Below are 26,176 nucleotides of genomic sequence, written 5' to 3'. Positions count from 1 at the left end.
ACCATCAGTGGAATGGAATTCCTTATTTGAAGGTGGCTCTCCGGGAATGTGGGGTGACAGAAGTCGAAGGCTCGCCGCTGGAAGTTGTTACTGGAGTCCGTGGGAAGCCGCAAGGTAAGGCGACCTGAACTTGGGGAACAGCCCAATGTGATGTCCTACAGGGCAGGGTCAAACACACTGGGTTGGCCAACTCGACCGAAGAAGTTTAAAATTTGTTTTTTAATGAAGGGTAATCCCGTTTCAGTCGGTGGGGATTTTAAGGAACCCCGTCTTTAGGCTTGTCACAGGGTGTGGGATGTCATTGCCAATAGTTGGAATGTGAAATATCAAGGCGAAGGGTGGCCAGAATTATTAGCGTAGTGGCAATGCAGGTTATGTGTAGAAACACGCCTGATGAATGGCTTTTTTTTAAAAACACACTCGTAAGATCCACCCACGGTTCTTGGCGTCTGCATTGCAAATGTTTCGCGAGGTGCTGTGGGCAGGGGCTTAAATCTATGGGCAAGGCGAAGCTTCGCCGTTGGAGTCGTGGCCAAGCCAAAGGCTCGAAATTGTTGCATTTGTGCCCTTGGTAACAAACTGAGCGCATTACTCCCATGCAGCTGGTGCCAAAAAGAAGTTGGCCTCACCAATTCAATTGTGGAATCTCACTGCCAATAACAATGGTTGTCTACTTTTACACACTGGGTCAGATCATTTCCTCTTCTTCTCCTTCTGTCATTTTAGGCGGTGGAGATCCGCGGTAGGACTTCTCTGTTGTGTTCCATGTATTTTCCTTGGGTGATGACCTTGTTTAATGTATCCAATAGGTTGAACATTGGGGAGGGGGGGGTGAAGGAGGGAGGGAAGGGAGGGGGAAAGAGGGGAGAAAATGACACTGTATTCAAGAGGGAAATGTTTGTGTGTATTTTGGTTAGTATGGTTCATAATGTGAAAAAAAATTAAAAAAAACAATGGTTGTCCTGGACTCTTGGTGCATTTTTAACATTTGTCATTTTTTTTTTCTAATCTACCCTTACCCTGTTTGTTTCTGTATCCAACTTAATCCATTCCAATCTTTTCTCTCTCCTTAATATCCATTGATTGAGACCAACATCTTGGAAGTCCCTTTGCCATTTTAGGGTGATCATGTGCCTCCTTACAAAGTGACAGGTGCGGACCGACCCACCAAGGCAACCGACACAGAAAAGTGTGCGACTTTCTGAAGTGACCGTGGTGTCCTTCGAATGAATCATACAGTCATGCAGCACAGTCCAACTCCTCCACACTGACCAAGTCGGCATTCTGAGCTGGTCCTTTGTGCTTGGATTTGGTCCATATACTATTTTGACATCCTATCCATATATCTGTGCAAATTCCTGTTGAATAACTGTACCTCCTTCTATAACTTCTCTGATGGCTTGTTCCAGATCTAGACAATCCTCTCAATAAAAAAAAATATTGCTCTTCAGGTCTTCAAAGATTCCCCTTTCACTGTAAAACTCTGCCCTCTAATTCTACAGTTAGTTCTAGTTCTACTATGGTAAGAAAGATCATTCATCCTTCAGCTTCCTGTGCTACAGGAACAGAAGATTTAGTCTCTCTCTAGGTCAATCTCTCCAGTCTTCGAGATAAACAAGAAATCTTCAGACACCAGGTCTGGTTCAGCGTATGAAAGTGGAGAAACTCAGTTGGTCATGCAACATCCATGGAAATTTGTTCTCTGCAATTTCTGCCACCTACATTCAAACATAACTCCCTCTCCCCTTTCCAGAAGGGTCACTCTCTCCCTTACTCTAGTATCCATTCAGCTCTTCCCATACAAATCGCCCCCCCCCCCCCTTTGACTGGAAGAAATCTACACTTATCTAAACCTCCACCCTCCTCCCACAACAAGGGAAGCAACATTACACCTGTGGATCTGTAGGGGGGTCACTTTCTGCATCCCGTGACCCCATTGGGGTGACTAGATGCAGATCATGGGCATCATTTTGTTGAGCACCTTTGCTCTGTCCACTGCAAGAGCAAAGATTTTGCCATTTCCAACCAGACAGCGTCAATATCAACTTCTGCAACTTCTGTTAATCCTTTCTCCCGGTCTCTCATCCCCTCTGACTCCCTCCCTCCAGCTCCCCAGCCTCTTTCTTTCCTTCTCCTTTCAGAGAACTCTCTTTCTCAGCCCTCTGCCTCTTCCTCCCCATTACCTCTGAACTATTTTGTTCACCCCCCCCCCCCACCCTCCACCTGTATCCACCTATTACTTGCTAGCCTCTTCTTTCTCCTTCCCCTCGCACCTTCTTATTCATGCATCTGCCAGATTTTCGGCACTTCTTCAGAAGTGCTCAGGCCCCAAACATTGACTGCTTTTGACAGATGGTGCATGGCCTGCAGAGTTTTTCCAACCCTTCTCTGTACTGCTCTTTAGTCCTGGAAACGTCTTGGAAAATCTTTGTTGCACCCTTTGCAATGTAAGCAGACCTGCACATAGTACTTCACATATGGTCTCCCCAACAATTTGCAAAGTTATAATCATAATTTTCTGACTTTTGTTCTTAATAAATAACCTTTATACCCAATGAAGGCAAGCATGCCCATTACCACCTTCTCCATCTTCAGCTGCTACTTTCAGGGAACTATGTACCTGTACTCTGGGGTCTCTCTCAGTTATAACACTCTCTGGGGCCCTAACATTGTCTCACCCTGATTTAACTCACCAAGGTGCTACATTGTAGAGTTAAATTCCATTTACCATTCTTTGGTCCATCTTCCCAGTCTATTGTTTAGGAAGCTAATGCAAATAAGAAAAACCTACAATGTAGTAACCATGAAAAACCAGATAAGATGTTGTATACCTGATAGGCTAGAAATATATCAATGTGTTGACTTTATTAATGCCAGGAAACTAAGCTAAGACCTGAAAAAAAAACATGCACAGACCTGTTAAGCAGCCTCTTGTTAAATATTTCTCATTTAAACTAATGGCCTGGTCAACAGAGCAGGCTAACATTTGCCAATACAAATCTCCTTTCTGATGTCAATTAATGAATTAATGAAACATGCACCATCTATACAGCTAACAATATTTTTTCACTGCTGCACTAGTATCTGGGAACATCAGGTGGCATATAAATGGCCAATGGAAATCAATGCGAGGAAGTAAATTCATTCAATTAGGAGGGGCAAATGAGAAGAGTGGTGGAACAAAGGTATCGTGGAGTATACCTGACCACATATCTCTGAAAATTGTATGGTAGGTAAAAAGGGTGTCCCAGGAGATTAATAGCTTCATCGAACCATAGAATGGAATCAGGCTTTTTGCTTCAATGCGTACTTGAAATTCATGATTACCTTAATCTTGTTTCAGTCCCGCCACAGTTTCATCAACTTCCACCACATACCTATACACCAGATGCATCTTATAGAGGGTGATTAATCTATTAGATTGCACATCTTTAGGTTATGGGAGTAAATTGGAGCACAGGAAGAAACTCATACAAACCTAAGGGTATCATGCAAACTCCACAAAGACAGCACCAGATTTAAGGATTGAACCTGGGTCGCTATATTTGTGAGGTAACAACTACCTCTACTAACAGCTCAGTTGTGCTGCCTCTCAGCTTTCCCTGTTCTGAATGTCCCATTTTCTTTCGTTGGGTGAGGAATAGAATTATCAGAGCAGAGAGGTCATGAAGAAGGTGCATAAAACATTGATTAGGCATTAGGCCACAGATAGAATTCTGACCACCCCTATTAGTGGCAAATTCACACAATTCAATGCAAAAAAAATTGCAGATGCTGGAAATGTGAAATAAAACAGAAAATGCTGGATATATTCAATACGTCAGACTGCATTGTGGAGGAAGAATCCGATTTAAATGTTTCAGGTTGATAATCTCTCATGTGAATTTGGAAATGTTAGAAATCAAAGGAGTTGCAGTGAAAAGGAGGAATGTAGTGAACCAAGGGAATGACTATGCTAACCTGGAGAAATTAAATTACTCATGTTGGTGGTGCCATTGGAGCACAAATGATTGAAAGACCTAAATAAGGGAAATTAATGAGAATGGGCAGAGAGAAACAAATGCTAGACAATGAAGAGAATGCTGGCTACCTCAGCATGACAGATAACATCTATGGAGGAGAAGCAAGTCACTTCTGATTCACTCTGGAAATCTACTGAATTTAAATTGTTAAGACTAGTGATGAGTCTTAAGGGTTGCAGTAGGCTAAGTTGTTGAAAGAAATCTCAGCCTTGAGCTTGTGTTGATTTTTTTTTTTGCTGAAGTCAGGTCAGAGTATGATTGGGATGAAAAGGTGAAGTGAAAGGATAAGATAGAGGTAGGAAAATTGTTTTCATTGGTGGGGGAGACTAGAACTAGGGAACATAGCCTCAAGATTCAGGGTAGTAGATTTAGGATAGAGCGGAGGAGGAACTGTTTTTCCCAGAGGGTGGTGAATCTATGGAATGAAGCTACCTCAGTAAAAAAAATAAGACAAGGTTGGATAGATTTTTACATAGTAGGGAAATTAAGGGATATGGGGAAAAGGCATGTAGGTGGAGATGAGCCTATCATCAGATCAGCCATGATCTCTTTGAATGGTGGAGTAGGCTCAACGTGTCAGATAGCTTCCTCTTATACCTACTTTTTATGTTCTTATGACTGGGAGCCCTGGATAACATTTTGTAACTGAATGTGGTCATCCTACAAAGCTTTCTAGACATTCTATGAGAAGGATTCGCAAGACTGGGGGCCATTTTCATTAAAACAAAGCAGACTGATGGTGAATTTAATGGTGATGCTTTTCACCAAAAGCCATGGGTGCACATAGGGGGAAAGTCACATTTCCTTTCAGAAAGAGGGACATTTATCATAGGACTTAAGGTAGAAATTGCAGTATAAATTATGAGAAATCTTTAAAAAAGATTAATGGGGATCAGGAAGAGAATACATGAAAGGATGGTCATGGTCAAATTACACAATAAGTGCTTGGATAACTCTATGGGCACCAGATAAGCTCAGAGACTTTGACCTGGAAAGTGGGATTAACATGACCCCCTCACTCATACAGAGCAAATTGATTCATTGTGTGCTACATTCTTCCTTGATTCCAGGAACTAAGATTCGTGGACTCCCTAAAGCAACCCAGTTTGTATTTTGGAAAGATAATAGCACACAGGTCTAACATCCAGAGTCCTGATTATTGTGGGGCTAAGTATTTCTGTGGAATTAAATGGATAACTGTGCCTAATGAAAGTATTGATGACTTTTGGAATCATAATAATGGGCATGCTCCTTGTAAATTGATCACTACTTATCTGTCCATGCCCCAGAACTGATAGCCATAAATTTCAGGCTGCCTTTTCTCTTTTTATTTCTGATCCTATGTACTTTCTGCACAGAGCAAAGTTTGAAAATGGTGGTCTAGTTAAAGTTCAAACAGTGAATTTGTACTTTTAGGCAAACCGTGTATTTGTGACTTGTAACTGTATAAATTGCTATTCATTCTTGTAATAACATTCAGAATGGAAAGAACAGGTATGCTTGGAAATTAATATTTTTTACTGTCTAAAAGATGCAAAAAAGAATCAAAGTTTTATAAAAAGACAGTACAGGTACTGAAAAGGCCTGGATAGTGGTCATAAAGTAGTGTCCATGAACAACGCTGGATTATATTATTCGTGATGAAGGGCTCCAGTCTGAAACATCAAATGCCATTTGCTTTCTGGGGATCCTGTGATTTACTGAGTTTCTCCACACTTTTGTGTTTTTTTCCAGTTCTCTAGCAAGGGCAAACCTGTCTACAGAATGGATATCTTTCATAATTCTGTCAGAAATGTTCATCACATTCTTTGCATCTAGTGGTGGCTTGAAATATTGGGCATTTCTGGCAGCATTATTTCACTTTGTCAAACATTTTGGATTCTGCATTAGGATAACTGGATTCCACTTCGTGCACTTCTTTCAGCTCCAATTTTTTTTAATGCCCTAATCTAATTTAGAAAACAGGGAAAATCAAGATTTTCTTACCTGTTCAAACAGGTTTAAAAGTCTTAACTGTAAGCATTCTATTCATTACTACATTACTTCAAGTAGTGAGACCATAAGCATCAATCTTAAGAAGTTGTCTTAAAAGAGTGGCAGCTTGAAGAATTTGCTCCAGCGTTAACTTTGCTGCCTGTTAACCCAAGCAGTTTCTGACTTGACATGTGGTCCTATGGAGCTGGGCTTTTAAATGTGAGAAAGAAAATCAAATGGTTGAACAGTAGATTCAAAGACTTCTATTTGTTTTTGGGGAATGATATTTGTTCTATAGTTGTCCAAATACCAAAATCTGTAATCAATTTGAAGTGTCAATGTTCAGTACTGAACAATAAAGGGTAGTGTTACTGGATTTCAATTGTTTATTTGTAATGGATTGGATGTGCATCCAGGATTTGAATTGATAGCCAAATTTCCTCCTTGCTTTCATCTTAACCACAGCAGAGCAGCCCAGTGGCAAAGTAGTTTAATGCTTCTGCACAGCTGTAGCAACTCAGATTCAATTCTGACCCCATATGGTGTTTGTGTGGTGTTTGCTCATTCTCTCTGCTTCTCTTGTGGTTTTCTTCCCACTGTTAAAAGGCATGTTATGAAATATTAATTTTCTATTGTCAATTGTCTCTCATCGGTGACGGGAAGGAGAATCGTGCGAAGAGTTGAGAGAGAAAATAAGTTACATGGAAATAAATTGAGAATGGACACGTTGAATGTACTGAGAGAGGTATTGTCTTAAGGGGGCAAATGGCCACCTTCTATGTCATTAGATGTCGTTTGAAATAAATATGAGAAAGAATTTCACTTTCAAATGAACTTTTGGATGCTTGATGAGCATGAAGATGGAAAGACATTTGGTGTGATATAGCTGGCTTTTAAGTTGCTTGGAATCATTATTTATATCTGTTTCTTGAACGACAGCCGAACAATTGAAAGGAAAGGCTGGTAACTTGGTAATTGAACTATTTCTGCAACTGAGATAAAGCATGTTTAAGAAGAGAGCCTTCCTACTAATAGGCATGGACACTTTATTGAAAAAAAAACACATTTTCCTGTGTTGCTGGTGCTTTTAATTAGCCAGATTTTCAGATCTGTTGCTTGCGGAGTTTCTGTCTTTAGTGATGGCCATCCAATCTATCAGTGAATCCTCCTTTGGTCAGCACACAAGACCATGTGACCAAGTGCAAATATTTTGATGCTATAATTTTCTGATAGTTATGCTGGGGGACTCGCATCTGTCAGTTTTGATTTAATATTAATCATGCTGGATTGGTTGGGCCTGGAAATACTGTGGCGAGGAAAGTACGACTGACCTATAAATATTGCTAAAACATAGGTTTTCGTTCCTCCTCTTCCAGCCGGGAGATGGAACATTTCCTTAATTTATGAATGGCAAGATGGATCTTGGAGCCAACCAGTGAAAGGAACAGAAGTGGTTATATATTTTTTTTAAATCCAGATCGGATCAAACAAAAAGGGGTGTTTTTCATAGAGTTGCTTAACGCAGAAACTGCCCATTTGGCCCACCATGCTACTGCTGACCATCTGCACGAAATACAATCGTTCATAATATGACTCTATCCTTCTATCCTTTGTGTCAGTTCAAATACCTCTTAACCATAGTTATTGTATCTGATTCCACAACTTACTCTGGTGTGTGTGTCCCTATCCCTTAGTTCTCTTTTAAAGCTCTTTCTGGGGCCTCAAACTTGTACAGTATTGGGGAATTGCTGGTGGTTTTATTATCGATAACAGCAGTAATGTTAATAGGTGCTTAAATTAGAAGGAAAACGCCTTCCAAATAACCAGAAAAAAGTGGTGGCTCCTGCATGGGCAGGGCAATGTGTGATGGAATAAACGATTCAATTATTTCTGGGTCTGATTTCAACAGATGAAAATAATAAGAGAATAAGGTAATGACAGAAAAGCTAGAAATATGATTTATTGACAAGAAGGTTGTATCTAACCTTCAAGGATTTCACAATCAACAAAAACCCAAATTAACTCTAAAGAACATGATTATGAAGGTATGAAGAATAGCAATTATAAACCTGATCATTTGGAACTGTTTCTCATTGATTTGGGTCTACTCCAATAACCTAGGCAGTATTTCAGGGTCTCTCTCTCCACATAGGCTCTCTGACCATCCTGCCACTTTCTGTTTTAATTTCAAATTTCCTGCATCTGCATTTTTTTTTAACTTTTCATCTCTTCCTGCTTGAGCATTATACTGAAATAAAAGTATAACCCTATCCTGATATTAGAAAATAACCAACAACTGGCGAGTTGACAGATAATTAAATAATTGATTGCTGCTGCTCTTCTTTGGAAACAACCTTGCAATTTAGTGCCCTCGTACCGTTTCACTCCAAAGCCCCAATGGTTCAGATTCACAAATAAATCCAGACGAATCCTGATTGCCACCAGCAAATGTCATCCACTGACAGAAAGCCAGGAGATTCTCATTCTCAGCAGCACAGAATAAACAACCAACTCCCCAGCCTTGACCACTTTGCAAATTCGAAAAATGGTAAGTGTTACCTGTTAGAGGAGTGTCTTCTGGTCAATGGGTGTCATGTTCCCACCCCTTTTTTCGGAGAAAAAAGTGACATAATTTGGCTATTCAGTTTGTCGTTCACCTTTATCCACCTTTAGATCCATGAGGACATTAATTCTTATTCACTTTCAAAGGTCATTTCTTCCAGAGGATCAAAATCTCCCTCCTGAATTCTTCAATTGCAATGTCCTTCTGCAAATGAGAATTATCTGTTAAAGAATGCACCCATGTCTTCCAGCAACACAGATGGCCATTTTGGTGTTTAAATGGATTTTGGAAAGAAAATCCCTGGTTACATTCGTGCCCTTAATATTAATCTAAAATGCTTTGGAATTCTCCTTCAACTTGCCCACCCTTTCTATCTTGTGCTCTCTCTTTGCCCTTCTAAGGTTTCCTACATCTTTAATCTTTACTGAAGGCTGTTTTCAGTTCTTAGTACCCTTCATTTAGTTATTGTTTCTTTTTTTATCCAACCCTCCCAATTCCTGAACATAATTCCTTAGATTTGTTTAATTTATCTTTCTACTGGAACACATTACCCCTTAACCCCCATTATTTTTGGTTGGGGCATTTAATTGAGAAAACCAACTGACATGAAATTGTTTGTTTAAATTAAAACTTGCTTATTTTGATATGGGGAGTAATAAATTAAAACTTGCTTATTTTGATATGGGGAGTAATAATATACAGTGTCTGCCACAATTTTGAAGTAAAGACACTTTTTAGCCTTTATTTGCCCCTGGGTTTCACAATTTTAAATTTGTAATCAAACAATTCACATGTAATTAAAGTGGACATTCCAGATTTTATTCATCGTTATTTGTATACATTTTGGTTTGACCATGCCGACATTACAGCACCTTATATACATAGTCTCCTCATTTCAGGGCACCATAATGTTTGGGACATTTAGCTTCACAGATATTTGTGAGTACTCAGGTATATTTAATTGCTTCATTGATGCAGGTATAAGGGGTTAGGCTTGTTATGAAGCTTCTAATCACTTTTGGAGCCTGTAGTTACTATTTTTCTGCATGAGGACCAGAGTTTTGCCAAGGAAAAGTCAAATAATGAGGCTGAAAAACAAGAATAAAACAGTAAAAGACATCACCCAACTCTTAGGATTACTGAAATTAACACTTGGGAACATTATTAAGAAGAAGGGACCTCCACTGGAAGACGTCCACTCCTGATGACAGAAGAATTCTCATCATAATAAAGAAAATGTAGTGTTTGTCCGACAGAGGAGAAACACTCTTCAGGAGCCAAGTGTTGATATGCCAATTTCTACTGAAGGCAGAAGAATTCATGAACAGAAATACAGAGGCTACACTCTACTAGTTAGCCACAGAAAGGATGGCCAGATTACAGTTTGGCAAGAAGTATTTAAAAGAGTCTGCAGATTACTGGAAAATGGTCTTGTGGACAGATTAGACCAAGATCAACCTGTATTAGAGTGATGACAAGATCAAAGCGTGGAGGTGTAATGGAACAGCCCAAGATCCAAAGCATACCACCTTTGCCATGGTTTGCATCTTGCAGTGTAGCCTCTGTATTTCTGTACATGAAGTCTTTGAGTACAGTGGTCATTGACATCCAAACCTGGTGTTGTGGTTAGCCTAACCCGATGACAGCTGGGTTCGACCTGGGTTCAAAGCCAGGGCTGGCTGTAAGGAGTTTATATGTTTGTCTGTGTAGGTTAACGTTTCCTCCCACCTTTCAAAAACATAAGGGGTTTGTAGATTAATTGATATATTGGTGCAACACCAGCTCATGGGCCAGTAGGACCTGTTACCAAGCTGTATTTCTAAATTTAAAATGCTGTAAGCCTTTTTCATCATTCTTACAAATTGAAATACTTTAAAAAAAAATACCATCCATACCAGGTAACCTTAATGCACAAAAATACTGACATTCTGTTATGTCTTTATTATCAGGGGCGTTTTAATAACCAGGCAACATCTATATACATGGCCCAAGGAGTCAAACAAGAAAATCTGCAGATACTGCAATTGTAGTTTACACAAAAATGCTGGAGAAACTCAGCAAATCACACTCATGGCCATCTGACCGCTCCCACAGATCTAATCTATGTTTTATTTCACCAAAGCAAGGTGACGTTTTAAAGGCTATATATATATTGATAACACATAACCCCAAACCTTTGCTGAAGCATGCTAGCTCATTGACCTAACTGAAGTATGCTACCTAATAAGCTGTAGGGCGGTAAGTGCAAAAGTTTCCAATTACAATACAACTCTGATCATCCAAAATGGTCGAGAATGGGCCTATTTCAGATAAATTATATTTTCTGATAACTGGTCATTTAAAAAAAAACAGCCCAGTAGCAACAGCAAATCACATTACAGTCTTTAAACAACAACAAACAAGGGAAAGCTTTTAAAGCATGAAATAATGTTTAATTCTCACCCAAAAACCTGAGCAAAATAAGATAAAGCCATCACCAAAAACCTGAAATTCTACTTGGGGATTTTTCTAAAATTCCAAACTTTTTTCAACCCGTGACGTCAGTTCAGCTAGAGTGGGGAAGGGGGGGGGGGGGAATGGATAACTGAAGATTTCTGATTGTTTCAGATATACTCGTTTATACAAAAAAAGAAAATCTGAAGCGAGATGATGTCATTTCGGCTTCTAAATTTTTCTGAAATACTCAATTATTTGGGAGAAAACAAATTTGGAGCCGAACAGACATCACTTCTGGCTCCAAAAGATTTTGGATAATCCGATTTCAGTACTGTATGGATATAAATATAATACACAGGTTGACCTTGCTGGTCGTGTATCCATTTGGTAGCTTGTCCATCCACCTTCTTTCCCATTACTGACTCTCAGATAAGTGAGGGAAGATTAGGTGTGAGTGCCACTGACGATGACTAGAGTTGAATGGGAGGAATAATGCTTCAATCTTTTTTTTGAATAAATGATATGTAATCTTTATTTGGAATTAGTGCCTATGGGCAGCACTGAAGAAACCCAAAATAATAATTTTTTTCAGTGGGATTTTTCAACACATATAGGCTTGAGCTATTATAACCATCTCTCTGGGACTTGACAAATTTAACAGTGCGTGCAAGGTTCTACATTCCTTCAATATTGCCGTGCAAGTAAAATGTAACATTTGCTTCAAGCAAAATAGTGCAGATGTTGGATATTTGAAATAAAAACAGAAATGTTTGGCAGGACAGGCAGCATCTGGAAAGAGATATAAGATAACTATTTCATATAGCTTATCTTTCATTAGTACCCCCATCTTCTTTTATATCAGTTTCTGAGCCATTTGATTATTTCCTTAAATTAAATAAAAGTATATAGCAAATTAGTTGAAATATGCTCCGTTAATATTTTAATACTAGCCACCAGGAAAGTGGATGAAACGTTTATAAAGCATTTTGCCACCTGATTTAGAGTGTATAGATCATCAATGCATTTAATTCTTCCTTTGGTAACAGCATATAATACTCTATGGTTTTAAAATAGACATAAATAAGCAAATGCTAAAATTAGCTAGCAAGTCAGCTACAAGCAGAAGGGTTATGTATACAGTGTTGTAAGCCTGAGAATTTTTTTATATGAGCAAGGCTGGATCCTTTGTTAGCTGAGCCTTCAATTGTTGAGCTGGGCGTTGCTTAGTTTATTTTCCTGTAAAATGCCTTTGTTCCTCTCTAGTGGCTTCAGCACACATAAATCAAGGAATATGCTTGCTTCATTTTGGCTCCACCTATTATGATTGCTAAATGTTCCCGCATTCTCTGCTTTCTCCAGTCTGGCAGTCATTCCCTGCCAGCTCCTGACACAGCTGTGGGGCACTACATCCTACCCTTTCTGCCATTGTTGTTTCTAGCCAATTCTAACACACCCAGTTCTAACTTCTAGCCCCACCAAATTCATTTCTATCCTGCTTCTCAAGTGACAGAAATCAACCCCAGCTCGAAGACCTCAGTCTCCCCAGAATACCTTTCTGAAGTCCTTTTTTTAGTTGCCTTATCAGCAACTGCAACATTTCACTTTTCATCAGTAGCTCCCAGCTGGACTCGTGGCTAAAGGGGAATAACAAAAGGAAAGAAGTGTGATTTAGGTCAGCGATTTAGGTCTCCGCTCCATCCTCAAAATTCATTGGAGCGACTTCATCCCTAGCATCGAAGTACTCGAGATGGCAGAGGCCGACAGCATCGAGTCCACGCTGCTGAAGATCCAGCTGCGCTGGGTGGTCACATCTCCAGAATGGAGGACCATCGCCTTCCCAAGGTCATGTTCTATGGCGAGCTCTCCACTGGCCACCGTGACAGAGGTGCACCAAAGAAGAGGTACAAGGACTGCTTAAAGAAATCTCTTGGTGCCTGCCACATTGACCACCGCCAGTGGGCTGATATCGCCTCAAACCGTGCATCTTGGCGCCTCACAGTTCGGCAGGCAGCAACCTCCTTCGAAGAAGAGCCCACCTCATTGACAAAAGGCAAAGGAGGAAAAACCCAAAACCCAACCCCAACCCACCAATTTTCCCCTGCAACCGTGCCTGCCTGTCCTGCGTCGGACTTGTCAGCCACAAACGAGCCTGCAGCTGACGTGGACTTTTACCCCCTCCATAAATCTTCGTCGGCAAAGCCAAGCCAAAGGAGAAGACATAATAGTAACCTGCAGGGAAGAGGTTGACGTGACGTATGAGAATGAAGGTCTCGGATGAAACAATAGCAGTAAAACTGGATGAACAGAAATGGAAATTTAGATACAAAAAGAGACAAAAAAGTTGTGCAAAAGGCAGACTCGTAAAATGTTCACACGGCTTCACATTTGAAGAAAGAGATTGGAAATAATATGGTTGAGCTCAACACAAATTGACCTGAGAAGAAGATTACTTCCAATGATATTACGTCAAGAAGGGAAGCGTTCACCAAGCAAACTCTGAAGGTAAGGTGAGGAGTAGTTCTTCAATGTCATGTTATAATAATATAGAATTTGCTGCCCCTGCGGGCGGTGGAAACCGATTCAATAAAATATGTCAATTAACCTACCGACCCCAAACGCCTTTACAAATGTGTGAGGAACACCTGACGGACAGCGGCAGGTTTGAACCAGGGTTGTTGGCACTGTAATAACAATATTCTGTTAGCTCCATTATTAATATCTTCTTCTTTGGCTTGACTTCGCGGACGAAGATTTATGGAGGGGTATGTCCATGTCTGCTGCAGGCTCGTTTGTGGCAGACAAGTCCGATGCGGGACAGGCAGACACGGTTGCAGGGCAAAATTGGGTTGGGTGTTGGGTTTTTCCTCCTTTGCCTTTTGTCAGTGAGGTGGGCTCTTCTTCAAAGGAGGTTGCTGCCCACCGAACTGTGAGGTGCCAAGATGCACGGTTTGGGGCGAGATCAGCCCACTGGCGGTGGGCACCAAGAGATTTCTTTGGTGCGTAGTCTCCCAGGGATGCAAATTGTAAAGGGAGTATTTGGCTGGAATTGGCAGTCACCAGGAAGTCTGGCTGGAAAATGAAGTTAGAGGCCTAGTATTCTCCTACTTTCCCAACTTTTCCTTCCATGACATCGCTTATTCCTAACGAGCTCGTAATTTTTACAGTCACATGGAAAGTTTGTTTTAAAAATGTGAGAAAAGGCTTTTTGTAGTGTCACAGTGAGATGAGTGATTGGCATGGTGTCCCAGCTATAGGGGTGCAACCTCAGCATGACAGATGGCTTGGTTCAATTTCGGGTGCTGTTTGCAAGGAATTTGCATGTTTTCCTCGTGACCCTGTGGGTTTCTTTGAGATGTTCTTTCATGTTGGTAGGTTAACGGCCTCTATGTACACCAGAAGTGGTGGTATCTGGGCAGAATAAAGAAATGAGCATTGATGAAAAGTCACTGTAAGTGTTCGTTAATAGTCAGTATGGACCCAATAGGTTGGGGGTGGCCAAATCTTTTGGTTGTGGGTCACATACATTAAAAAAAAATTAGGAGTCATGGACCAAACAATTTTAAGACCAGCAGTTTTCAACCAGTTAAACGGGATGAAAAATGGTGCATTTAGACTAGAAAAGTCCTGTGTCATCAAAAATTCATTTTCTTTCAAAGTAAATGTACTACACTACTGAACAGTTTAGCAGTTGACATTACTGTAGTTTATTGGTGTTCTCACATATTACAATAGGCATTTCTGTACCTCCTGCTCTTGCATTTAACTTAAATAAATACAATAAAACTCATTATAACTCTCAATTAAGAAGCAATATAAAATAAAAAGCTGGGTGCAAAATAAAAACAGGAGAAAAGATCAAGAAAGGGATAAGATAGTCTCCAACATTCCTCCACAACTCTCAGTGAATACAGTTCATGGTCCAAGTGTCCACCTTAATGATTATGATGCCATGAGTAAATCTGTAGATAGGCTATTAAAGTTAACAGATTCCTTGCAAATCAAACAAATGAACTTCCTCTTGACTTCAGTGAAAAAGAATTATTTTCCCACCATGCCTGAAATTTTCTGCAAATCCCTTGCTATTTTCTGTATTTTCAGTTTGGCCCCATTTAACCAATTGAGGTAAACATTTTTTTTTTGTTTAACTGAGGTAAACATTTTCATTGATGAGTAACATTGCAACAGTCGGTCTAGTAGGTATTCAATATGGCAACAACATCTGGTGTTGAAACTAAGAGGTGCACTGTACATTCAGTGCAATTCATTGTTAAAGACTATGTTCTTATGCCCCATGTTGCATTTTGCTTTTAAAATTCACCCTGGACCACTTAAAAATGGGCAACTTGGTCCTGGAGCCAGAGTTTGGTAACCCCCTGCAATAAGCCAAAAGGCCTGTTTCCATGCTGTATGGCTGCATATTTTAAAAATGCATGTATAACCATATAACCATATAACCACTTACAGCACAGAACAGGCCAGTTCGGCCCTACTATGCTGTAGCAAATCCCCACCCTCCTAGTCCCACTGACCAGCACCTGGTCCATACTCCTCTAGTCCCCTCCTATCCATGTAACGATCCAGTCTTTCCTTAAATGTAACCAATGATCCCACCTTGACCACGTCTGCCGGAAGCTCATTCCACTTCCCCACCACCCTCTGCGTAAAGAAATTTCCCCTCATGTTCCCCTTATAATTTTCCCCCTTCAATCTTAAACCATGCCCTCTAGTTTGAATCTCCCCCTTTCTTAATTGAAAAAGCCTATCCACATTTACTCTGTCTGTCCCTTTTAAAATCTTAAACACCTCGATCAAGTCCCCTCTCAATCTTCTACGCTCCAGAGAAAAAAGCCCCAGTCTGCACAACCTTTCCCTGTAACTCAGACCCTGAAATCCTGTCAACATTCTCGTGAACCTTCTCTGCACTCTCTCTATTTTGTTTATATCTTTCCTATAATTTGGTGACCAAAACTGTACACAGTACTCATTTTGTGATGGAGAAGGGATATAAATGTTTGGAAGACAATCATTCAGCAGCTTAATCTAATGAGTTAAATCCCATTTTTTTTTAATTCATCCTATCCAGGAACTGAGCCTCCCCAGCTTCACAGCAGAAGTTGCCTTATTTGGTCTGTGTTGAACATGTTTTGATACACCATTCACTTTAAATCCTTTACCTTATGAGTTCTAATGCAGGAGATCCTTGGGTCACCAGGATAATTTTAGAAGAGGTAAATGCATCATTTGAAATTTGACGTGGTTTTGTTCCAAACTAAGGTTAGAGGTGTAAAAGCCGTTAAATTTCAAATTGCAATTGACGTCAGAACATAATTGAAGCGTTTCCTCACAGGAAGTATAAAAAGGGTGGAAACAGAAGTGGTTCAACTATGAACAGGACATTCCAACTTGTCTCCCACCCAAGCTTGAGATTTCCCTGGAGAGGCAGTGTCTAGAGAGAAAAAAAACCTCCTATTCAGGTTATGAAGCTCTTAAAAACATTTATGTTAAGCCAACAACATGTTCCTAGACTCTTTACTACTGTACTTTTCTCAGCAACTCTGCATCTTACATTACCAGCATGAAATATACTCTTCTCATTAACTCATTTTGAAGGCTGGTAGGAAATCTATGCTTCCTGCATGCTTTAGTAATCAATTCCAAAGACAAAAGTTCTTTTAAAAAAAAAACTTCTCGACACTGAACTGAATTCTGCTGGTACTTTTATTGTCTGTGCTTCTTAATTCACAAGTTTCCATCATCTCAAATAGCCTACCTGAACTAACAGAATGTTTCCCACTCTAAACGTAGGGGTGTTCGGGTCTTCTCTGTGACTACATTCCTCTCAATCAAATAGACCCAAAAGCACATATGTAAAAAGAACAAAAAATCACGCAAGAACTAAATGGGAGCAGGTTTCAAGAACTGGATGGCCTACCCCTGGCTCTGTTCCTTCTACCCTCCTTCTATGAGGTCCACCCATGCAGCCAAGAACCTTAAAATGGGAAGGCATCTCACTCTCAACGGTATGGAGGGCTCAGGCCTGAAATGTCGGTAATATATCTTTACCTTCTATGAACACTGTGAAATGGCTTGAATTCCTCCAGCATTTCTGTGTTCTGACAGTGTCTGCTCACTTTCGTGTTCTGCGGCATTTCAATTGCCTTACTATGAATCTCATCTTGGGCTGTGTTACCCTATTACCACGTGAAGGATATATAAGAGTCACAACAAAGCAGACAGTTGCAGACACTATTTGCAAATAATGCCTTGGGAATTTTCTCTTCCCTTCAGATGTAAATGGTAGAAACATCATCTGAAACAAAAAACAATCTTTTCCTTAACTTACTCCTTTTGTTGCGCTGTAAACATTATCTAAATGAATCAATTTGAAAATCTACATCCAATTTCCTTCAACATTATCAATCCTTCTCAGAAACTCAGGTTAATTATTGCAGCACATTTGCAAAATGTCATTTTTATTTATGGGTCCATTCAAACAATAATCTGGTTCTCTCATTTTCTAAGAATCCATTGTTTTAATGTCCTCAGTGGAGAGGTTATTTTGAAGGTTTGTGGTGCATCAAAATCAGAGTTGCATTTAATCCCAATTGTGGAAAAAAAACTCTCAGTTGCGGGTGTTTGAACATTCTTAGAGTGAATTTCTCCTTAATAATTAATTAATTAGATTCAATACGTTCATAAATAATAATCCCCTTTCTAAACAATAGTGTTTGGGCTCAGGATGGTTAACGCTAACTGATCTGTAAGGGTTGTGAACTGTGGTCTCCTGTGAACCATAATGGGGATTAAAATCACAACCCTCAATGAGCACAGTGTAAATGCCTTGCAATATATTGCCAAAGTCAAGACAGATGTAACAAACCCCTCAACCAACAGAGGCAGTTGGGCATGTGAGAAAGTGAAAAAGTTTTGGGAAGATCTAAATCATGTATTAAATAAAATCACAAAAAACAACATACCAAAAATAATCTAGAGATCTTTCTTCTAAGTAATATAAGAAGTAAAGAATTAGGCCTCAAACTGGATGAAGTCCAAAAATGATTTATTATGATAGCCTTTGCTGGAGCAAAAAAATGTATATTGTCAACTTGGAAATCAGAAGAAAGCCTGAAAGTACAGCAATGGTACATGGAAATGAATAAATGTATCCCATTGGAAAAAATAACATATAATTTAAAAAATAAAGTCATAGTATTCGAACAAATTTGGGAACCGTACATGGAACATAACCGAGAGGGCTTGCCTTGGACCTCTACCCCTTAAAATGATAAGAAGACAAAATGACTTGATCCAGTGTGTAAAAGTAGATGACACCATTTTCTTTTTTATTTTCATTGTGTTATGGCATTGTTTAATGGTTTTATTGTATTGTATATGTTGAATGTTTATTGGTTTAGGAGGGGGGTAGGAAGGAGGGAGGGAAGGTAGGGGGAAAAAAGGGGAGAAAATGCCACTGTGTATATTTAAGAGGGAAATGTTTGTATGTATTTTGGTTGATATGGTTCACAGTGTGAAAAATTTAAAAAAATATTAAAAAAAACCAACAGAGGCGGGAGAAATGGTAAGGTGCCACAGTGGTGGTGTACTGGTGTATTTAGAGAACAAATATAACAATGTCCATTGATGGGAATGTATAGATAAAACTGACATTATGGATGTGAAAATACTTGGAATGTTTTTTGTGAATAATTGATTGTGAATAACGTCTATTTTTAGTTAAAAATAATGCTTTTAAATCTATGCAGTGAAATCTCAAATGAAAGCATAATTTACCTGGAATTTAAACATTGTGTTTTAAAAGGTATTGCATTCATCACAACAAATCAAAGTTTATAATCTTAAGTTAGGAAGATATATTTTTAAATATGTCATTGCACTTTAAAAAAATATTTTGGGGTGACTCAGTTAGCATAGCACTTAGCGTATCTGTGGGGATGTGGAATGAGCTTCCGACAGACGTGGTCGAGACAGGATCATTGGTTATATTTAAGGAAAGACTAGATAGTTACATGGATAGGAGAGGACTGGAGGGGTATGGACCGGGTGCTGGTCAGTGGGACTAGGAGGGTGGGGATTTGTTTCGGCATGGACTAGTAGGGCCGAACTGGCCTGTTCTGTGCTGTAAGTGGTTATATTAGATGCATTTATCTCTTTTAAAACGATTTCTGGAGATCCAAAGATCTCCTGCACTCTAACTCAAAAATTATGAATGGTATATCAAAGCAAGTTCAATAACTGACCAAATAAAGTCACTTTCAGCTGAATTGGGTTCAAATCCTGTGCTGTCTGTAAGGAGTTTGTGCATTCTCCCCTGGTCCGCATGGGTTTTCCCCGGGAGCTCGGGTTTTCTCCCACTGATTGAAATGTACGGGGTGACAGATCAATTGGTGTAACTGGTGAGCCAAAAGGGTGTGTTATCATGCTGTATGATTAATTTTTTTTTAAATTAGAAATGAGTTGCTTTGTAATTAACCAACTAAATTTACCGGATATTCTGGAAGGTTCAATATCACAAATTAATAATCTATTAAATAATATGCTTTGATCTCATATTCTAACAAGTATCATTATATTACATTTCAGTCAAATATTTTTAAAATGTGTAAATAATTAGCCAGCTTGAACCCAAAGTTAATAAAATATTATTGACACAAATCTTGTTCAGGTTTAAATTTTTGGGAAGAACTAGCAATAATGGATACCTTGCTTCTAAAATTACAATTGGTATTAAGTACTGTTTGAATGGACAAACATTATAATAGCAGAATAAAGTAAGCTGGCTGTGGATAAACTTTTTTATGTGCAAGTGGTTGGATGCTGTTCAGTTTTGAAGCTTCTCTCTGCAATGGATGGCTTGTCAAGGCTAAATATCAATGTTCAAATCAAACCTGTGGAACTGCATTCCTACAGCTGTGTGCTGTTCCATCGCAGCAGAATAAAATCAGTAGCTCATAAAGTCTAATTAAAAAATATTGTATACTTTGTTACAGATGGTGAAAAAGGGTAACCCCTGTCATACAGAAAGAAAGTTTAGAACAAGGACAGTAACTTTTTCTGTCGGCAACTTTCCGTCTCCGCTTTCTTTTAAATAAAAATCGCGACTCCACATCGAGAAGAGAGCGATTACTTTTTATTCTCCTGCTTTTATTATTCCGAGAAGTGCCGAAATATGCGAGGACCAACTCGCCGCAAGTTAACTCGGTTGAGGAGACGCCACCAAGTTGCGCGAAGCCAAAAAAAAAAAGACCCATTAACGACAAAAGGATCCGAAGCGACGTTTTACTTCGAGAACCCGATTCTCGTTCATCATTCGGGGAGGTGGGAAAAGAAATGTCAGAGGCGTTTTCAGCCTGGGATAAATGGGTGGGCCATTGAAGCTGTTGGATGGTGAATTGGCGATGGGATTGTATCTGATGTCATTGTGTATCGTTATTTACAAATTACTGAGAGGCAGGAGTTTCAAAGAGAATTGAGAGACGGGAATTGGCCAGTTTCGACCCCGTGATCGTTGCAATTTAACTCGGGCCAACTTTTGGATGTGTGCGTTTTGAGGGATTCCAGCGTGCTGACAGCTCGTCTCCTCCTCATTGCAGGTCTGACTCCATGGGGTCCCCGGAGGGCGCGGAGATCGCGGTGTGGGTGTGCCAGGAGGAGAAGCTGGTGTGCGGGCTGACCAGACGCACCAGCTGCGGCCAGGTCGTGAGAGCGTTGGTGGAGGACCACCTGGCCCACGCCGGCGCCACCACGCTGCTCCACGCACCGGCCCGGGACTACTGCATCGTGGAGAAGTGGCGAGGCTTCGAGAGGCTCCTTCCTCGCCCCACCAAGTTGCTGCGGCTCTGGGCGGCCTGGGGAGAGGAGCAGCCCAACGTGCACTTCGTCTTGGTCAAGGTGGGCGCTTCGCTGGCCGTGCCGGGGCTGAGGAGCGCCGAAGCCAAGGTGATCCAGAACGCAGGAGGGCAGCGGCAAGTGAGCCCGGCCAAGTACATCAACAGCCTGCCGGCCGACAAGCAGAAGAGGATGGTCCGCAAAGCCTTCAGGAAACTGGCCAAGATGAAAAAGTTGAAGGAGGGCAGGGAGGGAATTGAGACCTTGGTGCATTTGATCATCTCCCAGGACCACACCATCCGCCAGCAACTGCAGAGGATGAGCGAGCTGGACGCCGAGATTGACCAGTACGAGTCGTGGACGCACCTGGAACGGATCCAGAAGGAGGGAGAGAACTACGTGCAGGAGACCTATCTGCTGGAGGGCGGAGGGCAGCGGCAGGAAGAGGCGAGGGCTGCGCTCCAAGACCATTGCAGCAAGAGGGACGCGACCTGGCAGCTGCAGAAGCCAATCGAGCAGCACGGGGAGACCATCAGGGAACTGTCAGCGGAGATCGAGGCGGAGCTGGCGAGACTGTGCGGGGCCGACCAGGGAAAGGGGCAGCAGCGTGGCCCCGGCTCCAGCCCAGACGAGACCCAGTCCCGGAGAGTGGAGAGGGAATTGGACGCTGCTATGCGCATTGCCCTCCAACTCCACCAAGAGCTGGCGGAGGTGCAGGAGAAAGTGAGACGCGAGGAACTGGCTCTCGGCCACCAAGCGGCAGAAGGCGAGCGCTTGATGGAACAGTTGCAGGCTCTGCACCTCGCGGGAGACGCGGAGGACGAGGATGTCCCCGGGCCACGCGTGGACGCCACCGAGTGCGGCCAGGCTCGACCCAAGAGCAGCTCGGAACCTCCCTGCCCTCCTGACGTGAACGACACGGACTCGGACACGGGGATAAGTTCCACGCACAGCCAGGACTCTGACCCGCCGTGTGCTGAGGTCGTTCCCGCTTCCACGGGTTACCTGTAGTTTGTTCACGAGAGTCTGCTCTTAGTATCAGATACTATTGCATCCCCTTCCATATTCGGCGTGAATGTTTCGAAGCACCGAGAAATGTAACCCTCTTGTCACTTTGCCTCAAAGCACCATTATACTGTCTTGCTTTAGATGTAGGCAGACGGGTCGCTTCGGGAGCTGTCCGTGTGGGTTCTGATGAGCCAGAATGGTTTCCCACGGAAACAGACCCTTCGCGCAACTCGTCCACGTCGACCAACTTGCTCCGCTGAGCTCCACTTGCCCCATAGCCCTGTGACCCTTCCTTTCCAGTTATCTCTTACCTGCCGTGCTTGCCCCTACCTGCAGTGCTTTCCCCTACCTGCAGTGCTTGCCCCTACCTGCAGTGCTTGCCCCTACCTGCAGTGCTTGCCCCTACCTGCAGTGCTTGTCCCTACCTGCAGTGCTTGTCCCTACCTGCAGTGCTTGCCCCTACCTGCAGTGCTTGCCCCTACCTGCTGTGCTTGCCCCTACCTGCTGTGCTTGCCCCTACCTGCTGTGCTTGCCCCTACCTGCTGTGCTTGCCCCTACCTGCTGTGCTTGCCCCTCCTCTGGCACTTCATTTCCTATCTGTGGAAAACATTCCCCCCCCCCCCTACTAGATCGTTCTGCTGTTCCCTTAAACCTAGGCCCTCCCCTATTCTGGGAGATGGGGGGGGGTGGGGGGGAGAGCTGTGACCATTTACCTTTTCTGCCCCACATGATTTTATACAGCTCTATGAGGTCACCCTTCAGCCTCCTGTGCTCTAGGGAAAAAAGTCCTTGTCTATTCCAGTCCAGCTCAAGGTCTGGACTCTAGACTATCATAATGTAGACTGGAAGCTGTTTGTCAGGGCTTTCTTTTATGGTCTTGATACAATGGCAAGGGGGATATAAATGACAGGACAACAGAGGCTGGTGCATCCGGGTTAATGCTCACACAGTAGAGAATTTAGAACCAGAAGAACATTACAGACCCTTCAGCCCTTCTAGTCTGTGCCAAACTATTATTTCTGCCTAGTGCCACTGACCTGCACCCAGTCCATATCCTTCCAGACCCCTCGCATCCATGTGCCTGTCCATTTTTTTTCTTAAAATGTTAAAAATGAGCCTACATCCACCACTTCAGTTGGCAGCTTGTTCCATACTCCCACTATTGCCTGTGTGAAGAAATTCTCCCTAATATTCCACCTAAACTTCTCCCCTTTCACCCCTAACCCATGTTCTCTGGTTTGAATCTCTCATAACCTTAATAGGCAAAGCCTACTTGCATTTATTCTTTCTATACCCAACATAACTAGGGATATTGGCTTTAAAAAAAAGTTAGACAAACAATTACTGGGATCCAATAGTGTATTGTGCAAATGAAGATTATTGACAAAGCGTAAGTAGATTGAAGTTCCAATTGTAGTAAATGGGATTAAAACAAATAGATGTAATACAGTGGTGATTTTATTAAAGAACAAAGTGTAAAGGCATTGGGGATCTAATTTGTCTGTAATTTACAAGATTGTCAAAAAAATAGCACCTTTGCGTAATATATAAAAGATTGACAATGCAGATCAAGTCGTCTGTATTTCTTTTAGGGAGGGGCAAGTCATATTGCAAAAATGGCATCATTACGGGCTCTGAACTGTACACCATTTTTCTATGCACTTCCCTTCATGCTTATGCCCAAGATAAGTTCATGGGATATGTAATCTAGATATGCAAAGAACAGAAGTGGGCTATGAGTTGCATAATCTAAGTATTCAGACATGTTGTTAGCAGTGTGCAAACAATGAATAACAATGTCTTGAGATTGATTGAAATAAAGTTAACAAGAAAGGACATTTGCAAAATGAGAACTGGATGATCTTCTCTCATGGCAAATATAGGCTACAATATCATGAGTTATAGAGTTAAAAAATCAATTTACATTAGTGCTCAAGCTGCAAATATTTTTTGAAGTATTTATCAAGGACTATTTATAACCAATAAAAAAAATATTGATTTAAAATTGTCATCTTCAGATTTGCATTAAATGTCACTAGAACAGGAACAAAATGGTTTTGAATTGTCAGGATTAGAACCTGCTTTCTTTGAGTTGAATTCAGAAAGAAATGTTCAATGGCTCGGCAATGAATGCTCAACTCTTACTACCAAATTTTCCCATGAGTTCCAATTGGGTCACATCAAAGACACCTGATACAAATGCATCTCGAAGATACCTATTCAGCATTACTTCTATTTCCCCTTATTTCTCATACATATTCTTCTTTCAGTGAAGAAGGTTATTTAATCTTCATCTCAAGAGAATTCAATCACTAGTTAAATCCTTCTGAATGTGAATCTACCCATTGTACTTGGTGTTAGGGAGGATCCAAACTGGAATAAAACGCATTAATTTGTTGAAATGTACCAGGGAATGATAATTCAGGTGAATGCATATTATCCTACTCATAGATTGTTAACTTCGAAGTATTATTTCTTAGCAGGGCTGTCAACAGCAGGTAAGAGCCTTGTAAACTTATTTTTACAATGTGTTATGGCACCCATAACTGCTGGAATTTATTACATTCAGAATTGAATGATCAACATGTATCTCAGAGAGAGGAAGATCTTATTTTACTATCTTTCATACATTTTTGGAATCTAGAATTTTTAAGATCAACATTAATCAGGTCATCTTATTCATTCAGTGTTATTGGTGCTTGGTCTTTGTTAATATTTCCTCACTTCCAAATACAACGCCCGTGAAACTGTCTATGGTGACATTACTGCCCTAGAGCGGTCATCTTACACTGTCGCCCTATATGCAGATTATGTTAGAATTGAGATTAAAGTATCTGTGCTTGGTTAGAAGCAGATGACAATTTTCTTAAAATATTTTGATATCCCTGCAGTCAGTTCCATCTTGGTTTGGAAAATAAAGTATGTACTTTATTGTAAAAAGCTAAAAGCCAGACATAGAATACTGAATTATTGTAAGTGTTCTTCAAAGGATGCTGTTGATTTTCATTGCTGCATAATAATGAATTGTTAAGTTCCCCCACAGTTGTATACCAACATAACTTCACTTGGTCTAATGTAGAATAATTGGAAATGAAATTCAAAGCAATTGCACACACTTTAAACTCTGAAACAAATTACACATCATTACTTTCCAATGTGGATTACTTCTTGTATCTTGCAAATGTAAGGAGATAAAAGGAACATCCTCAAAGGTGCAGAAAATTCATTATTTCTGTTCACACACAATTGACATACTATCAGAGAAGAGGTAAATTATTTTCTCATTTTATGGAGCGTGGTAGCCTTGAGTATAAATATCCAGAGACTAAATTATTGGATTTGAATTCAAATCCCACCATGGCAGTTAGGATAGTTAAATTCAAAGAAGTGAATCTTAACTAAAAGTAATGTCAGATTTCCATGAAATCTCACCAGATTCACCAATATCCTCAGAGAAGAAAATTGCTTGACCTTATCTAGTAAAAGAATTGACTCTGTAATGCCCTCCAAGACCAACTGTCTCACTCTGCCTGAGGACAATTATTGGAGGACAATGAATTGTAAGCCTTTGCAACAATTTCCACTTCCTATACAAACTATAGCTTGCGCTCATTCCTCATTCCCCATGTTCTTCCATACAGTCATAATGCTTTCAAAAGAATGGAAAATACCTTGTATATTGAGAAGTGGTGTTTTATTTGTTCAACTGAAAAAAAAAAGACAATATTAGAAAGAGCAAGCTCAAACTTCAGTAAACCAACTAACTTCAATTATGGTAATGTATTATTTATAACTAATGTTCATTGAAATCTGAAATGTGTAATCAAAAGAATATTCAGTGAATCAGCATTCCAAGCAAAGCATTGGGAGAATTTATTGAAAAGTCCAGTAGTTACTTTACCATAAAGTTAATACTTCTGTGGTAAGCTCAAAATATTAGGCAATAACTTTAACTGCAGCAATTTAGTTATCCCAGTAAGCATGTCCATGGCATGTCCCAGATGTATTATGTGCATCAAGGAATAGCAAATATCTTGCAATGAATTCTGTGCCAATACTTGGCCAATGAATTGAAAAGGTCATAACTTGCTGAGCAAATAACTCGGAGATCTTTTATATTTGCCCTTTCATTTTCTCTGAAGAAGCTAATTGTGATTATATACAACTTTGTTGTAGAAGTTTTGTTTTGTATATGTTGTGTCATTTTATTCAATGTTTCCTTTACCTTTGTGATTAACTTGTTAAGCTATTTTTTTTCTCAAGGAATGATTTTACCTGCTGAATAAAGCTAATTTGGATAAATAAATGCAACTATTTTCACTAATAA

The 26,176-nt window shown here is 40.6% G+C and overlaps 1 protein-coding gene across 1 annotated transcript; it reads left to right on the top strand.

Annotated features, from left to right (window-relative positions):
* On the top strand, window positions 1–26,176 carry LOC138746145 (ras association domain-containing protein 9-like). Its single transcript, XM_069904050.1, has 2 exons — window positions 1–114; window positions 20,607–26,176. Exons 1-2 carry the CDS (start codon window positions 47–49, stop codon window positions 21,850–21,852), a joined length of 1,314 nt encoding a protein of 437 aa, XP_069760151.1. The 5' UTR covers window positions 1–46; the 3' UTR covers window positions 21,853–26,176.

This window comes from Narcine bancroftii, chromosome 11 (assembly GCF_036971445.1).
Source record: "Narcine bancroftii isolate sNarBan1 chromosome 11, sNarBan1.hap1, whole genome shotgun sequence".
Classification (NCBI taxonomy): domain Eukaryota; kingdom Metazoa; phylum Chordata; class Chondrichthyes; order Torpediniformes; family Narcinidae; genus Narcine; species Narcine bancroftii.
Note: the sequence above shows the minus strand (reverse complement) of the source record. Positions and strands in the feature narration are given on the sequence as shown.